This window comes from Erinaceus europaeus, chromosome 14, assembly GCF_950295315.1.
Source record: "Erinaceus europaeus chromosome 14, mEriEur2.1, whole genome shotgun sequence".
In the NCBI taxonomy this organism is placed as follows: domain Eukaryota; kingdom Metazoa; phylum Chordata; class Mammalia; order Eulipotyphla; family Erinaceidae; genus Erinaceus; species Erinaceus europaeus.
The window spans coordinates 28,963,843-28,981,599 of NC_080175.1; the positions used below are offsets into that span (position 1 = coordinate 28,963,843).

At 43.8% G+C, this 17,757-nt stretch overlaps 2 protein-coding genes across 2 annotated transcripts in view; both read left to right on the forward strand.

Annotated features, from left to right (window-relative positions):
• The window catches only part of PKD2L1 (polycystin 2 like 1, transient receptor potential cation channel), an 82,813-nt gene extending 78,526 nt beyond the window's left edge, over positions 1 to 4,287 (forward strand). The window contains exons 12-15 of the mRNA XM_060172264.1: positions 2,491 to 2,617; positions 3,482 to 3,600; positions 3,836 to 3,959; positions 4,129 to 4,287. Coding sequence (XP_060028247.1) covers positions 2,491 to 2,617; positions 3,482 to 3,600; positions 3,836 to 3,959; positions 4,129 to 4,287 — 529 coding nt within the window. The remainder of the gene's footprint in view (positions 1 to 2,490; positions 2,618 to 3,481; positions 3,601 to 3,835; positions 3,960 to 4,128) is intronic.
• A 3,224-nt stretch (positions 4,288 to 7,511) lies between these two features.
• BLOC1S2 (biogenesis of lysosomal organelles complex 1 subunit 2) lies at positions 7,512 to 15,306 on the forward strand. Its single transcript, XM_007530268.3, has 5 exons — positions 7,512 to 7,648; positions 7,984 to 8,100; positions 11,384 to 11,503; positions 12,144 to 12,248; positions 14,011 to 15,306. Exons 1-5 carry the CDS (start codon positions 7,594 to 7,596, stop codon positions 14,040 to 14,042), a joined length of 429 nt encoding a protein of 142 aa, XP_007530330.1. The 5' UTR covers positions 7,512 to 7,593; the 3' UTR covers positions 14,043 to 15,306.
• Positions 15,307 to 17,757: the final 2,451 nt, after the last annotated feature.

The window sequence follows — 17,757 nt, forward strand, 5'->3', positions numbered from 1 at the left end:
AGTCCCAACCTGCAGAGGGAAGGCTTTTTTTTTTTTTTTTAGTATATTTATGTATTTATTTATTATTTATTGGATAAAGACAGCCAGAAATTGAGAGGGAAGGGCAGATAGAGAACTAGAGAGACAGAGGGATACCTGCAGTTTTACTTTACCACTTGTGAAGCTTCCTGCCTGCAAGTGGGGACCAGGGGCTCAAACCCAAGATGTTATGCACTATAATGTGCTCACTTAACCAGGTGCGCCACCACGTGGCCCTGGCTTTTTTTTTTTTTTTGGATACTTTTAAAATTTAATTTACTTATAAAATAGAAAATATTGGCAAAACCATAGGGGTAAAATTCCACACATTTCCCACGACCAGAGTTCCATATCCCATCGCCTCCATTGGAAGCTTTCCTATTCTTTATCTCTCTGGAAACATGGACCCAGGATCATTATGGGGTGCAAAAGATGGAAGGTCTGGCTTCTGTAATTGCTTCTCCACTGAACATGGGCGCAGGCAGGTCGATCCGTACTTCCAGCTTGTTTCTATCTTTCCCTAGTGGGGCAGGGCTCTGGAGAGATGGGTTTCCAGGGTACATTGGTAAAGTCATCTGCCTGGGGAAGTCAGGTTGACATCTGCAACTTGGTCTCTGAAAAAGCATTAAAGATAAAGAAGAGCACATTGTTTAATAATATGGAACCTAAAGGCAAGAATATAGCAGATAAGATTTAGGGTTTCTGGGAGTCGGGCTGTAGTACAGCGGGCTAAGCGCAGGTGGCACAAAGCACAAAGACCAGCATAAGGATCCCGGTTCGAGCCCAGGCTCCCCACCTGCAGGGGAGTCGCTTCACAGGTGGTGAAGCAGGGTCTGCAGGTGTCTATCTTTCTCTCCTCCTCTCTGTCTTCCCCTCCCTCTCTCCATTTCTCTCTGTCCTATCCAACAACAACAATAACAATAATAACTACAACAATAAAAAAAAACAAGGGCAACAAAAGGGAATAAATAAATAAAATAAAAATTAAAAAAAAAAGATTTAGGGTTTCTGTTTTGGAAAAATTTAGTAAATATATTTTAGGTCTATTCCAAGGGGCCCATGACTTTACTAATTTTTGCATGAGTCCAATAGCTAACATGGAGGTGGGCCAAAGTTATTATATGGGGAGGTGGAATCAGTGTTGGAAATAGAACTAGAAAGCTGGATCAGGGAAGAGGGTAACTCCAAAATCTGGGAAAAGTATATAAACATTGTTAACTGTAAACCCCATCGCTTTGATCTGGGGCCTATATTCAGTTCAGGAGCCTGTGTAACCTCTGCATCCTTGTAGGTCTGAGATTGCATTCTGTGGTCATAGCTAGCAATGTTCTAGGCTGCATTCCTTGCTGGACCCATCTTCCTTGAGTAGTAGAGTATGTTGGCCCAACCTCCCTTCTGAGAATGGAACAGTCCCTACCATTGTTGATCCACATTGAGGGCCAGGTCATACAGGAGCCCACAAAGGGATCCATTATGTTATTCCTGATGGAGATGACCAGTGACAGTAGAGAGAGGAATCTATTAGAGGTTTAGGCCCATCATGTCTGTGTGGGAATCCCAGGATTCCCTGACTAGGGCCCTGGAAGGGGAAGGCTTTGAGAGTGGTGAAGCAGTGCTCTCTCTCTCTCTCCTTCTCTGTCTCCCCCTAGCATCTTGATTTCGGACAGTCTCCATCAAATAAAGAAATTAAGAAAATTAAAAATGGAAGAAGAAGGATAAGGAAGAAAGAAAGAAATAAAGAAAGAAAGAAAGAAAGAAAGAAAGAAAGAAAGAAAGAAAGGAAAAAGAAAGAAAGATAGGCAAGGTCCACACTGAGAAAGGCTTTGAACACCATCACTCTATTTAAAGAATAGGTGGCCAGGAGACATTTTAATCAGTTAAGGGATATTCTCATACCTGCACAGTATAAAGATTAATTCATCCAGATAAATGCATCTGATTGCATTATGGAGATGGGTTGTCAGGGGTAAGGAGTGGAGGGGAAGCTGAGAGTGGAGTTGGGCAAAGGTCAGATTATTTAGAGCAAAGAGATTTTTGTAGTAAACTCTTTAGGAGACAAAGAAAGTCTGAACCTAATCAACAGGGATCAAGGGAGGAGGAAATAGACCCCAGTGATTTTAACTTAATTAGTTAAATTTTATTAATTTTAATTTTATTAATTCATGAAGAAGATAAGCAGAGAGAAAGAACCAGACGTCATCCTGGTACATGTGCTGCCAGGGATTGAGCTTGGACCTCATGCTTGAGAGTCCAGTGCTTTATCCACTACACCACCTCCCGGACCACAATCCCAGTGAATGATTTTTTAGGAGCAAAACTGCTTAATCTTGCAGATCCTGGTTTTCCCATGTAGTTTCTTTTTTCCAGAGAGCATGATTCTTGCCAGAGTTTGGTGAAAGAGCAGGAAATCCATAATAGAGAGATAACAGCTGTGGCAAGTCAGAAGCCATTTTATCATTCTCTTCTCCTCAGCTCAGGGCATGCAGACCATGAGATCACCAAGCTCACAGCTGCTTTCACCAGATTTGACCAAGATGGGAATCACATTCTGGATGAGAAGGAACAGAATCAAATGAGGCAGGACCTGGAGGAGGAGAGGGTGAGCCCAGCTGGTTTGTATAGAGGCAATGTGAGGATGCCCTTCACCTTCCTCTTCCTGCCAGCCAAACCCAAATTGAAAGTCCTCATACAGGGAGGAAGGAAAACTCTTTAGAACAATGATTCTCAAACTGCTCCTATTAGAAGACCCTGGGGAGCTTTTAAAAATCCTAAACCTTGATTAGAATCTCTGGGTGGGGGTCCCAGACACTCTTAATACTAAAAAAAAAAAAAAAAAAAAAAACCCAGGTGATATCAATGTATACTCAAGCTTGAGAACCATTGTTCCCAAATTTAGAGGGAAAAGATCAGGAATTTCTGACAGTTTCTTGTGAGGACTTGCCTTTTCCTTGGGGTTTTCAGGCTCTGATCCTCAGCTGCCCCTGCAACTCCTGCTTCATCCCAACCTAGTGTAGACCACAAAGTCAAGGGCAGCATGAGACAGAGTACTAGGCAGTCCGGTACTGTCTCTTCTCTCCCAAACTGAGTTGGCATCTGGTGAACAAGCGCCTCAGAAATCAAGACTTCAAGGAGCTTGTGCTTTGTTCCAGTGGAACATGGTTCCCTCCAAGAAGTTCGGTCAGTCTTGTGTCTTGTACCACCACTCTGATCCTACTGTCCCCAGAGCTCCAGAGTTTGAAAGGTTAACCGAAAGCCCCAAGTCTGATCCTAGGATCAGGTGATGGAGAATGGGGAGAGGGAGAATGGGAGGTGGTTCAACTGGTAGAGTGCATGCCTCACCATGTGGAAGGTTCTGGTTTCATTTCCAGGTAGCACATTTAAAAACAAAAAAAAAGGATAATGGAACAGGACCCGATGGCTTCCCAGTCATCTTCCCTTTTCTGACATTTGATTTCCTGACTAGGTGGCCCTCAGTGCTGAGACTGAGAACCTTGGCCAGTCCACTGTGAGTAACCCACCAGGAGAATTGGGTCCAGAGGCTGCCAGAGCAGGTGGCTGGGTTTCAGGAGAAGAATTCCACACGTATGTGCAACCAGAGGCCCTGAACCAATTGTGTTTATGATAGCCCTTCCTGAGCTCCTTTCTAATACCTTCCAATCCCCTGTTAGTCCACAGAGAACCTTTGCCTCCCTTTAACTCTCCCCATAGAACTGGGTCTCACCCACCCTGCTCCCATCCAGACACTCACTGTTCTGGGGATACCCAGCCCTCGTAGACACACATCTCTGCTCCTCAGTCCCTCTCAATTCCTGTACAGGCTGACTAAGAGAGTTCTGCAGCTGGAGACTGTTCTGGAAGGAGTGGTGTCCCAGGTTGACGCTGTAGGCTCAAAACTGAAGATCCTAGAGGAAAAGAGGCAGCTGGCCCCCTCCCTGGGCATGGTGAGTGGCTCTCCACTTCACTTCATGAGGACTTGCCTTTGCCTTGGGGTTTTCAAACTCTGAGACTCTCAGCTACACTCTGCTGCTTCTCCACTTAGCTTGAAATCCAAATGCCAATAAAAGGGGGAAACTCCTACTTCAAGTGACCTGTCCCCTTTTCTTTCAACAGGGAGATCATCTACCACCTGTCCCAGCTATGACTCCAGCCTCCTGGGGATTCCAGGGTGGACCAGAGAGTGATGGGGGAGGAGCCCTACATTCTCACCCTCCCAGTTCTTCTCTCACTGTCTCTACAGACATGCCCTCTGCACATGTCCTTCCCTTCTAGAGTGGCTGGCTCCTCCAGTGTTGCTGCTGAGTCCCATCCTGAGTCGGCCTTTTGAGCTAACATTTCTTTGTATAGCTGGGCACCCTGCTTGGGCTTGTAACTAACTCAGTGTATCTGTGTATAATCACCTAGCTCTGTAAACTAGCAATTTCCCCTGGACATCTCATCCCCTGTGTGACAATGAAAGGGAAAGCCAATGACAAACAGAACAAAGGAAGGGAGGACAGTGACTCCCTAAGGACTCAGGATAGCCATGATTTATGAAAGGAAAGAAGGAAAGGGGGGGAAGAATAAATAAGGAGGAATCAAGCAAGTTGTCATAGCCAGATGTCTCCCAACCTGCCGGCAAATCTTATTCTCTATGCATCTAGAGATTTCACTGCTAGCACCTGCAGCACTCTTGTCTTCCCCATGGAGTCTTCCTGAGTGAGCAGGGGAAGTCTCAGAGGAGAGGAGACTTTCTCCCATGAGGAGGGTACACTGCTGCAGAAGAGCTGGAGTGATGTCCACCCAGGACAAAGACCAGAGACACTAAGTGGAGGACCTGTCTCTTGACAGTCCACTGAATGTTGGCAACTGAGGAGGCCATAAACCAGGAGAGGAAAATGGAGCCTGCAGAGAGCAGAGAAAGAGATCTTTAGACTAAAACTGGGGGGATTCTGACTCTATTCTCCGATAGGATAAACATAGATTTTTCCCTGGTGTGTATCAATAAAACCTTTAGGAAAACCAAGACTCTGCACTTGTTATAGGATTGTAGAACAGAGGCTAGAATGATGAGTCCTTGTACTGAGGCTGGGGGAAGCTCACCCCTGCTGGGAGCTGAGAATGGGAGCAGTGACAAGGTGAGGGGGCTAGGCTGCCACAGGAGTCCTGAGATGAACAATGTCTTGAGGGGGTCCAGCGGTAGTGCAGCAGGTTAAGCGCACATAGCGCAAAGCTCAATGATTGGTGTAAGGATCCCAGTTCGAACCCCTGGCTTCCTGCAGGGGGGTCACTTCACAACAACAACATCAATAACAACACTTAATAGTCTGGGCACCTTTGTCAAAGATTAGATGTCCATAGGTGTGGAGACTTAATTCTGGGCTCTCAATTCCATCCCCCTGGTCAGTGTGTCTGTTCATGTTCCAGTACCAAGCAATTTTGATGACAATGGCCTTATAATACAATTTGACATCTGGGAGTGTGATGCCTCTAGTTCTGTTCTTTCTTCTCAAGATTGTTTTGGTAATTCTAGGTCTTTTCTGGTTCCACACAAACATTTGTAGCATTTGTTCTATTCTCCTAAAAAATGTGGTTGGGATCTTGATAAGGATAGCATAAAATTTGTAGATGGCTCTGGGTAGTATATTCATTTTGAAGATGTTAATTCTTCCAACCCATGAACATGGAATATATTTCCACTTCTTTGTGTCTGTTTCTATTTCCTTGGATAGTGACTCATAATTTTCAGTATACAAGTCTTTCATTTCTTTGGTTAGGTTTATTCCTAGATATTTTATTGTTTTTGTTGCTATAGTAAAAGTAATTGATTTGGGGGTCAGGCGGTAGTGCAGTGGGTTAAGCACACATGGTGCCAACCACCAGCGTAAGGATCCCGGTTTGAGTCCTCCAACCACCAGTGTAAGGATCCCGGTTTGAGTCCTCCGTTCCCCACCTGCAGGGTAGTCGCTTCCCGGGGGGTTGAAGTCAGTCTGCAGGTGTCTTATTTTTCTCTCCCCCTCTCTGTCTTCCCCTCCTCTCTCCATTTCTCTCTGCCCTATCCAACAACAACAACATCAGTAACGACAACAACAATAACTACAACAACAATAAAACAACAAGGGCAACAAAAGGGGAAAAATAATTTTAAAAAAGGAATTGATTTCTGGATTTCTTCTTCTTCTAATTTAGTGTTTGCATAAAGGAATGTCACTGACTTTTGTATGTTAATTTTGTAGCCTGACACCTTACTGTATTGCCTGATAATTTCCAAAAGTTTCTTGCTAGATTCTTTAGATTTTTCTTTGTATACTATCATGTCATCTGCAAATAGGGAGACCAAAATACTATTTCAAGATACTATCAAAGAAGGTTAGGGAGATAACATAGGGGTTATGCAAAAACACTTTCATACCTGAGGCACAAAAGGTCTCAGGTTCAATCACTAGCAGCACCAGAAGCCAGTGCTGAGTAGCACTCTGGTAAAATAAATGACATTATAAAAGAGAATGAAGTAGGTCGCAGTCAGTAGAGAATTAAGAGAATGGTATGGGAGGTGGACAGAGTGTTGGACTTGTAAGCATGATGTCCAAAGTTTGATCCTTGGCAGCCCGACTCTTTATTAAAAGATAAATATTTATTTTTTTTTTTAGAGATGCAGATAGAGACACAGAAACACCAGAGCATTGCTCAGTTCTGGTTTATGGTGGTGTGTGGGACTGAACCTGGGACTTTTGAGCCTCAAGCACTAGAGTCTCTGCATAACCATTATACTATCTACCTCGCCCAAGATAAATCTCTAAAAAAGAAAGGGAGGGGGAGTCGGGAGTTAGCGCAGCGGGTTAAGCGCACGTGGTGCAAAGCGAAAGGACCAGCGGAAGGATCCAGGTTTGAGCCCCCGGCTCTCCACCTGTAGGGGAGTCGCTTCACAAGCGATGAAGCAGGTCTGCAGGTGTCTATCTTTCTCACCCCCTCTCTGTCTTCCCCTCCTCTCTCCATTTCTCTCTGTCCTATCCAACAACGATGACAACAATAACTACAACAGTAAAACAACAAGGGCAACAAAAGGGAATAAGTAAACAAACATTAAAAAAATAAAAGAGGGAGGGAGGGAGAAAAAGAGGGAGGGGAAGGGGAAAAGGACGTGTGCGTGCGTGTGCGTGTGTAAAAAAAAGAAAAGCTAAGGAAGGAACTGAAAGAGTGTTTTGGCTTAGGGGTCTCCGAAAACCTGAATAAGACCAACCCCCTCCAAAAAAAAAATGGATCCTTTGATGTGACTGTATTCGAAGTCTCTGGGCCAAGGGTAACCTATCTCTTATAACTAGTCAGCTGGCCACAGTGGACTAATCCCTGACATCTTGGGTCTACACTAAGCAGCGGTCCCTCGGAGGGGCCGTCGCGGCTCTGGCCGGCTCAGCCCCTCTGGACAGCCTGGCTCGGGATTATTTCGGCTCCGCGTGCACGCGCGACCCCATCAGCCGGGGGACTGAGCGGCTGGCGGCTAACCTGGGGCGCGGAGGGCGGGGCCTCGCGGAGGGCGGGGCTTCCCCTCCCGGCGCGCAAGCGCACATTTCCAGAACCGGAAGCAGTGCGGGGTCGGGCATGGCGGCGGCCGCGGAGGGTGTCCCGGCGACCCTACGAGAGGAGCCAGTCCGAGGTACTCGGAGTGAATGGGGAGCAAGTCACGCGCAGGAGGCCTGGGGTTCGGAGTAGGGTGTCGGGAAGCCGGGTCTCCCTCGGGAGCGGCGGGCGGGCGGGCGGGTGTGCGCCGGCGTTGTCCTGTCAGGGCGGCTGAGGGTTTGGCGGGCGAGCCGGGGAGCGGAGCCGGCGCGTCAGCGGGTCGGGAACCGACGAGGACTCGGCGCTGTGGCGCTTAGAGGATGGAGCCCACTTGATCGGATGAGGGCAGGTGGGAGCCTGTGAGAAGAAGCCGCGGCGACTGACTTGGGGCGGGCCGGAGGCGGGGCACTGACTCCATCTCCCTTGACCCAGACGATGCAGCCGTGGAGACAGCCGAGGAGGCCAAGGAGCCGGCGGAGGCGGACATCACCGAGCTCTGCCGGGACATGTTCTCCAAAATGGCCACTTACCTGACTGGGGAGCTGACGGGTAAGGCGGGCTCTGCTTTGACCCGGGCTGGGTTTGGCCTCAGGACGCCTGTCATCCACCTGCTTTAGTAGCCTCTGTGGCATCAGTCAGAGCTCCCTCCCTGCCCCTACAGGCCCTGAAGCCTTCTTTTTTTAAAAAAAAAAAATTTATTTATTGGAAAGACAGAGAAATTGGGACAGGAGAGAGAGACAGAGAGACACCTGCAGCCCTGCTTCACCACTCGTGAAGCTTTCCCCCTGCAAGTGGGTACAGGGGCTTGAACGGGGTCTTTGTGCACTGTAATGTGTGTGCTCAACCAGGTGTGCCGCCACCTGCCCCCTCCAGGACTTCCTGTTGGGAATTTGGGGAGGTCACAAATGGGATGGGAAAAGGCCCATTCCTCCCCTAGAGAAATTCAGCAGCTAGAAAATAGATGCAAGAACATTATGGAAATGGAGTTTACAGAACTTGCCGAAATGGAAATTGAGGGGGTAGGTGCAGCCTGAGATATTTTTGACACTTTAAGCCTCTTAGTACTTTAAGTCAAAATAGGGAAGTTGGAAAAGAGAACTGTGGTTAGTGTGAAAATAGGATTTTCAGTTTCGGTTTGACTGACTGTAGATATTGCCAAGCTGCTCTAGTGATTTTTTTTTTTAAGAGTATCCAGGTGAGCCTAAAGCACAAGGATTGCTCAGAGCAGGGGAAACACATTTGGGAATCACCCACATAGACGTGTGAGTTGAAATACGCAAATGGGAGCGTTCTGGAATGCAAATCCGATAAGAGAGTCTAGGCTAAAATCTTGAGGGACCTTGGCATTTCACTTGTTTTTAGTAACAGTAATTAAGGTACCTAGGCTTCCAGTTGATTTATTAGAAAATTAATTTTAAATGGGTGTTGATTTCCCAGTGATTGTCATTCTTACTTGCACAGGTGCTTTGAGTCCATCTGAAAAGAAAATTGTATGATCTTGGGAGTGTACCACCTTTGTTAAGCTGAGTCATGTGTCACAGCAAAGGAAAAAATGGAGAATAGTTAAAGGGGTTGAGTGGGACAGGATTTGGTGTGGAAACCTAGAAAGAGATGAGAAAGTTGGATGTTACGCTGCCATTACAATTAAGAGAAGTGAACATTTCATGAGAGAAGGAACTAGTCAGTATCTGATACTGGAAAGGGGCTTAGGAGTAATAATAATAATTGGGAGAATGTCATGGCTTTCTTTGGTGGTCAGAAGAGCAGTGATGACTTTGGAGCATCTAGTTAGTGTCTCTGGATGATGGAGGCGGAGAATAGGCTGCCGATGTTTGTATGAGAGTGAATGTTGAGAAGAAAGGAAGCAATGAATGTCGGCTACTCTTTCAATGAGAAAGTGCCTTCGCTTTCCTGAACAAATAATATAGATGTTGCTGAAGAGGGGGAGTATTTTTTTTGGCTGGAGAAAACCAAAATAAGGTGTTTTTTTTGTTTGTTTGTTTGTTTGCCTCCAGGGTTATGACGGGCTCGGTGCCTGCATCACAAATCCATTGCTCCTGGAGGCTATTTTTTCCCCTTTTGTTGTCCTTGTTGTTGTTTTTTATTGTTGTTGTGTTTTTTATTGTTATTGTTATTATTGTTATTGCTGTCATTGTTGTTGGATAGGACAGAAAGAAATTGAGAGAGGAGGGGAAGACAAAGAGGGGGTGAGAAAGACACCTGCAAACCTGCTTCACCACCTGTGAAGCAACTCCCCTGCAGGTGGGGAGCCGGGGGCTCGAACTGGGGTCCTTACACCAGTCCTTGCACTTTGCACCATGTGTGCTTAACCCGCTGTGCTACCACCTGACTTCCCAAAATAAGTTTTTAAATAGAGAGGAAGATGCCAGAATGACATAGAACTTGGAAATTCAAGAGAAAGATGATACAACAGAGAGGCACTGAAGAGGGAGGAAGGTTTAGATCCAGAGTCTAGGAGGAGGCATTTTCTTGGCAAAAACAGGAACACTTCTGCCTGCTGGTAAATACTAGAGGACAGAGACAATTAGAAGTGAGACAGAGAGTCAGCAAGATAGCTCACCTGGGATGGGGCCATGCTCGTGACCCAGATTCGAGATCCCACCCCCCACTGTGCTGGAAGCTCTGTTGCTGTGGCATGTGTCTCTGTCTCTTTCCATCTGAATAAAAAAAAAAATCAACCTAGAACAGTGAAACCCCAGTGACAACAAAGAAAAAAGTAAGACAACATGGGGAAAATTATATAAATGGGCTTGGTTTTGAGGAAAACTAGCGTAGAAGCCATTTACTTTGAGTTGAAATGGGAAAGAAAATTAAGGATATGAGAAACAGTCGAATGGTTTGGAAAGATCAGTGTATAACATGCAACATAGACTCACACAGTAATAAATGAATTACTAAGAAATTATGAGGTCCTGGTTGATTTTACATATGTGTTTATGATGCCGTCCTCCAAGTTAAATGTTTTCATGTTGTAGAGGTCGCAAAATTTTATTTCACAATCTTTTTCTTGGCACATAAGTTTATCTTCTTTTTTTTGTTAAATGTGTTCACTGTTCTAAACATTTTAAAAATATTTTTTAATATTTTTCCTTTACAATATTTAATATTTATTGTTGCTCTTGTTTTTTTTTTTCATTGTTGTAGGTATTGTTATTGATGTAGTCATTGTTGGCTAGGACAGGAGAAATGGAGAGACGAGGGGAAGACAGAGAGGGAGAGAGAAAGATAGACACCTGCAGACCTGCTTCACCGTCACCGCCTGTGAAGCGACTCCCCTGCAGGTGGGGAGCCAGGGGCTCCAACCGGGATCCTTACGCCAGTCCTTGAGCTTTGCGCCACGTTCTCTTAACCTACTGCACTACCACCCAACTCCCCTGTGTCTAGATCTTAACTTGGTTTAGTTTGCTGAAGGGCCAGGTTGTAGGACACTTGGTTGAACACTCTTGTTACCATGCACAAGAACCTATATTCAAGTCCCTGCCCCCACTAGCAGTGAAGCAGTGCTTGCAGGTGTCTCTCTTTCTTTCCCCCTCTTTAACTCCTCTTTCCTCTCAATTTCTCTGTCCTATCAAATAAATAGATTTAAAAAAGAACTTGAAAAGATTTTTAAAAAAATAAATAAATGTTGATTGTTGCCTAGTTTTGTGAACATCATAGTACACAGCCTGAGTATAATGTCATAAATCAAAAAATGACCTGTTCCTGTACCATTCCCTGGGTCCTGCCTTAAACTAATATTTGGCCTATGATTCCACATTCAGTGATCTAAGGCATATTTTAAAGACATCACATTTTATGTTTTATTTTAAAGCCACCAGTGAAGACTATAAGCTCCTGGAAAATATGAATAAACTAACCAGCCTGAAGTATCTTGAAATGAAAGATATTGCTATAAACATTAGTAGAAATTTAAAGGACTTAAACCAGAAGTGTAAGTAATAAACTTTATGATATTTTTATTTAATGTATTTTTGTGTTGAGGCTGTGGAGAAGAGAAAGGGGTGGCTGAAATGGCCCCTATCTTCAGGGAGCTCATCTTCTAAGTGTGAATTATAAAGATAAGGCTAATTTCTCCCACTCTGGGCATCTGCATGCTTTGGTGGAGTGGTTATTTCTGCTTCTGAATCTTGATTTGATCAATTTATTCCTGGAAAGACAGGGGCCAGTGAAGGGTGACCAGATGCTAGTGAAGAAATTTAACAATAGAACTTATAAAGGACTGTTTTATAAACAGAGAACCAGCATATAAATTGGAAATGAATGGCAAAAGTTTTCCATTGTTTTATATTTGTGTTCCTTGTTTGAATAGCACTGTTCCTCGGCATGATAGTAGCCAAGAAACTGAATCAATAATGAAAATTGGCTTGAGAAAAAGGAATTTAGAGGAGAGAGAAATTAACAGATAAGAGACACATACTTTGTCTAGGTCACGTATGGTCAGCTAACTAACTACTCTTTTCTAAAAATCTGCTTTGCTAGGGATCAAAACTATGTCACCCCACTTTGTCTTATGCGATGCTGGAGACACTAGTATTGATGTATAAACATGTGATCCGTCTCTGTTTTTAAAGATGCAGGACTGCAACCTTATCTGGATCAAATCAATGTAATCGAGGAGCAGGTAGCAGCTCTTGAACAGGCAGCCTACAAGTTGGATGCATATTCAAAAAAACTGGGTAATTGTTTTCTTTTCTTTTTTTGAAGTTTTTATTTATAAAATGGGAACACTGACAAGACCATAGGATAAGAGGGTACAATTCCACACATTTCCCACCCCCGGAACTCCATATACCATTCCCTCCCCTGATAGCTTTTCTATTCTTTATCCCTCTGGGAGCATGGACCCAGGGTCATTATGGGATGCAAAAGGTGGAAAGTCTGGCTTCTGTAATTGCTTCCCTGCTGAACATACTCCCAGACTGTCTCTCTCTTTCCCTAGTGGGGCAGGGCTCTGGGAAAGCGGGGCTCCAGGACACATTAGTGGGGTCATCTGCCCTGGGAAGTCCTGTTGGCATCATGGTAGCATCTGGTTAAAAAAAAAAAAGGTTAAAATAGAAAAAGGTTAAAATAGAAAGCAGAGCAAATCATCAACCTAAAGGCTGAAATATTGTGGATGAAGATTTGGGGTCTCTTTTGGAAAAAGCAAGTAGGTCTATTTTAGGTATATTCCAAGGGGCCCATGACTTTACTAGTTTTTGCCTGAGCCTGACATCTAATATGCAGGTGACCTAAGCTATTGTCTGGGGGCATGGTGTCACAGTTGGATAAAGGACCAGAAAGCTGGATCAGGGAAGAGAGTAGTTCCCAAATATGGGAAAAGTGTATAAAAATTGTTAACTGTAATCCTATCTATTAAACAGGGGCCCATAGTCAGCCCAGGAGCATATGTAACCTCTGCATCCCTGTAGGTCTGAGCTCACATTTCGTGGTCAATTGTTTTCATTTCTAGTTTGACTTAATGATAGAATCCATCTGCCATGACCTTAGTTAATATGATAGGTAACATTTCTGCTGATGTGCCTTCAGTGATATGTTTTAATTTTTACAAAAACCTAAGGACAATAACTTTGTATTAGTAGTAAGAACAATGTGGTCCGGGAGGTGGCGCAGTGGCTAAGGCACTAGACTCTTAAGCATGAGGTCCTGAGTTCGATCCCCGGCAGCACATGTACCAGAGTGATGGCTGGTTCTTTCTCTCCTCCTATCTTTCTCATGAATAAATAAATAAATTCTAAAAAAAAAAAAAAAAAAAAGAACAGCAACATTTCCTGAGTACTTAATGGTATATTAGGCACTATTCTTAGTATTTTACATGCATTGCATGTTCACCCTCCTAGTAGTCTACCAACAAGTACATTATTTTCATTCCTAATCTATAGAGAAGGAAACTGGCTCAAGGACCTTGGAATCTCTTGAAAATCTCTTTGCATAATCATTATGCATGATCCTGACCTGGATTGCTAATGAAAAAGTGTCTTTGTACAATCTACTTTTTAAAAATATAGCTGCTTAGGCCAGGGAGATAGCTTAGCAGTAAAGCTCTGAACTTGCAGGCATGAGGTCCTATGTCAGTCTCCACCACTGCATATACCAGAGTGCTGCCTGAGCCTACCTTGCATGCTCTTTCTCTCATGAAGTAAATAAGGTGCATTTTAAAGTTTGAAAAATGACATAATTATGGGGCCAGGAGGTGGTACACCTGGTTAAGCACAAGCATTACACAAGGACCCAGGTTCAAGCCCCTGGTTACCAGCCGCAAGGGGAAAGGTTCATGAGTGGTGACGCAGGGCTGTAGGTTATCTCTCTGTCTCGTTCCCTCTCTCTATCTCCCCCATGCCTCTCAATTTCTCTCTGTCTCTATCGAATAATAAATAAGATCTTTAAAAATTTTTTTAAAAGCATAATTACCTTTCCCTGTTACTACTACTCCCCTTGCAGAAGCCAAGTACAAGAAGCTGGAGAAGCGATGAAAGCTTATTCTTATGGAACAAAGTCTTTTTTACTGTGGAAGATTGTTTTATAAGACCTGAATCTGGAGGCTGATGAATTGTTAAAATTCCTCAAGAGGGAAGTATGCTGGTCACCCCCAGAAACATCCCATCACTGGAGTAAACTGGAGGACAGTGGCTACTTCTGAATTTCTACTGAGGCATTATCCCTCAGAAATTCATACTTACAACTCCTTAACTTTTACTTGAATGTTTCATCAACCAGTCAGTACAAGGAGTCCCTCAGAATTAAGGGTAAACCTGGGCTTGTCAGCAGGAAATGAGAGAACCTGCTTTCTCTGGTAGTGGTTGATGGCTACTTTATTTTCTCAAGTGGCTGGTTTTTGAGTTTGTAAATGATTGTTTTCTATTAAGGATGCTAATGTATTGCTAACAAGATTCTAAATTAAAAAAGGAAAACAAGCTTATTCTCTACTGTGTACTATTTCTCAAATGTTAGTAATTTATTTTTCCAGAGCATTGTAAATAATAGAAAATCTTAAACTAAGTCTAGACTGAGCAGAAACAGTGGAAGAAGTATTGTGACAATTTGGTGTGATAGACCCCCTCCTCTCCCTTTTCTGTGTCTGATATGGAAATGGACATCTTGACATGTGCTCCCTTTGGGAAATGTGATAGAAAGAGAGATAGTGTTTATGTATGTATATTTGTAAGGTGGGATGGTGGGGCTGCCACTCATAAGATAAAATATTTTACTTTTTTTTTTTTTTAGATTTTTATTTATTTATTAGAAAGATTAGAGGAGAGAGAAAAAGAACCAGACATGTGCTGCCAGGGATTGAACTCAGGACCTTACGCTTGAGAGTCCAGTGCTTTATCCACTGCGCCACCTCCCAGACCACACTAAAATATTTTATTATTCAATAAACATCCCCCTTATTCACATCTGTAGAGTCATGGGGGTTCTGGGGACCTGATCGTCTTCCTTTTAAACTGGAAACATCAGTGAATGGAGGATACTGAACTCTCTAGTTTGGAAGACAGCAACCTCATCCGTAGTTAGTTGTTAGCAGCCAGGAAGGGATGTGAGGTCTCAAATTCTATCTTGAAAGTAGTTCTTTTTTTTTTTTAATTACTTATTTATTAATTGAATATAGAGAGAAAGTGAGAGGGAAATGGGAGGCAAAGTGGAGGAGAGAAAAACACTGGTGAAGCTTTACCCCTTGCAGGTGGAGACTGGGGGCTTGAACCAGGATCCTTGCACACTGTAATGTGTGCACTTTTTTTTTTTAAAAAAACTTTTTTACAATTTTATTTATTTTCCCCTTTGTTGCCCTTTTTTTTTATTGTTGTCACTGTTAGGGCAGAGAGAAATGGAGAGAGGAGGTGAAGACGGGACAAAGAAAGATAGACACCTGCAGACTTAGTTCACCAGGCGGCTCCCCTGCAGGTGGGGAGCTGGGAGCTCTGTTGTGGTCTGCTTGGCCCCCATCTAGGCCCAGCAGACATTCTGTAAGCCTGGCTCGAGTTTCGCTGATGGTCACTAACTGCCTCAGGGTGACAGCATTTCCTGTAGGCCATACCTAAATTCACCTCTGCCCTCCAGCTGATGATGCGTTAAGAGCATAAGCCCCACTGATGGTGACGCCACCTCACACCACCTCTAACATCATCTCACCCTACCTTTCCATCCCTGCCTCTACTCCCTGCCTATAAAAAATGGTCTTTTTCTCAATAAAGCGAGTCACTGCCTTGACAGAACTCCCGACTTGGTGTAGTGTCTTTTCTCAAGTCGTCGACACTCTCCCTCCTGCTCAGCCCCAGAAGGGGGGTCCGGCTGGTCCAGGTCTCCCCTCCTCATGACTACCTGTCGGGGAGAACCCCGACAGAGCTCGAACCTGGATCCTTACTTCCGTCCTTGCGCTTCGTGCCATGTACACTTAACCTGCTGGGCTACCGCCCAACTCCCTGCGCTACCGCCCAACTCCTATAATGTGTGCTCTTAACCAGGTGTACTACCACCCAATTCTGCAAAAGTAATTCTTAATTTTATATTTGTCTTTTCTAATTATCTCTGCTCCAGACCACCACTGTTTGTCCTCTGCTCCTTTAGACAGTTGCTGCCGTCTCTTGCCTTAACTGTCTTCCAATCTGCCCTCAACACAACTTTTTTTATTTATTTATTTTCCCTTTTGTTGCCCTTGTTGTTTAACATTGTTGTGGTTATTGTTGTTATTGATGTCGTTGTTGGATAGGACAGAGAGAAATGGAAAGAGGAGAGGAAGACTGTCCTAGAGGGGGTGAGAAAGACAGACACCAGCAGACCTGCTTCACCGCTTGTGAAGCGACTCCCCTGCAGGTGGGGAGCCAGGGGCTCAAACTGGGATCCTTCCCCGTCCTTGCGCTTTGCTCCATGTGCACTTAACCTGCTGCACCACCACTCAACTCCCACAGCCTCCAGAAATATCCTTCTAAAATGTAAACTGGCTGTTACTCTTCCTGATTAGAACCCTTCAGTGAATTCTCATGGACTCTTTGGGGAAAAACATTTTGACTTTTTTTCATGTTGAAACTCAAATTGTATTTAATGTCTTAAATATTTTGTATTTATTTGTTGTGTGTGTTTGTGGGAGAGAAAGATCAGAGCACTACTCTGGCATGTGCAGTGATGAGGATCAATCCCAGTGTCTCATGCATGCCCCTCAATCTATTCCCTATTGGCCGCGTCACCTCCCCAGATGTGAAATTAAATTAATTAATTTTACCAGAGCACTGCTGAGTTCTTTTGGTGGGAGTGGGGATTGAACCTAGGAACTCACAGTCTTAGGCATAAAAGTCTTTTGCATAACAATTATACTGTTTTCCCATCCCTAAAACTAAAAATTTTTCAATTATCTTTACTTATTGGCTAGAGACAGCCAGAAATCAAGAGGGAGGGGGTGATAGAGGAGAGAAACACCTGCAGCAGTGCTTCACCACCCACCAAGCTTTCCCCCTGCAAGTGGAGATCAGGGGCTCAAACCCAGGTTATTGCGCATTGTAAGCTGTGCTCAACCAGGTACCCCACCGCCCAGCCCCTAAAGCTAAAAATTCAATAACTTATTTCAATCCACTTTATGTTTTTCAGGATAAGGCAGTCTAATATTCCCTTGGCTCTTTACTAAACTTCATTTTTTAAAGATTTATTTCTTATGAGATAAAGTTTCACTAGAGAGAGAGATAGCCCTGTACATGTGCCAAGGATTGAACCAGGAGCCTCCATCATGGGTGTCCCACATGCTGTCAGCTGAGCTATTTTCCCTGGTCCTGTTAAACGTTCTGAGACATTTTCATTCATACAATCTGAGACTTTTTCATTCATAAAAAGTTTAAAACAATTGGGTAGATACCATCCTTACAATAAACTAGCATTTTAAAATTGGTATATACAATGGACAACTTCTCCAGTTACATTTAGGGTACAAGATTTTCCCAAGACAGCTAGAGATACCTTAGTTTTTGTTCTATGTGTTGGGAAATAGTACTTAGGCACTACCCTTCCTCAGCTTTATTGAGATAAAGTTGACATATAAATTATGTATGTTTAAGGTATACAATGTGATGGTTTGATATACAAATATGTTTATGAAATGATTGCCAAATAAAGTTAAGTAATACACACACCTACCACCTCACATGATTATCTTTTGCAACTATTGTGTGCACATTTAAGATTCACTATTAACAACTTTCAAAT

Bases quoted from the DNA above. Each gene is read 5' to 3' on its own strand.
- BLOC1S2 (XM_007530268.3), top strand. From the start codon at position 7,594: ATGGCGGCGGCCGCGGAGGGTGTCCCGGCGACCCTACGAGAGGAGCCA. The intron at 8,101-11,383 runs GTAAGGCGGGCT...TTTATTTTAAAG, and splicing joins CCTGACTGGGGAGCTGACGG to CCACCAGTGAAGACTATAAG. The intron at 12,249-14,010 runs GTAATTGTTTTC...CTCCCCTTGCAG, and splicing joins TGCATATTCAAAAAAACTGG to AAGCCAAGTACAAGAAGCTG.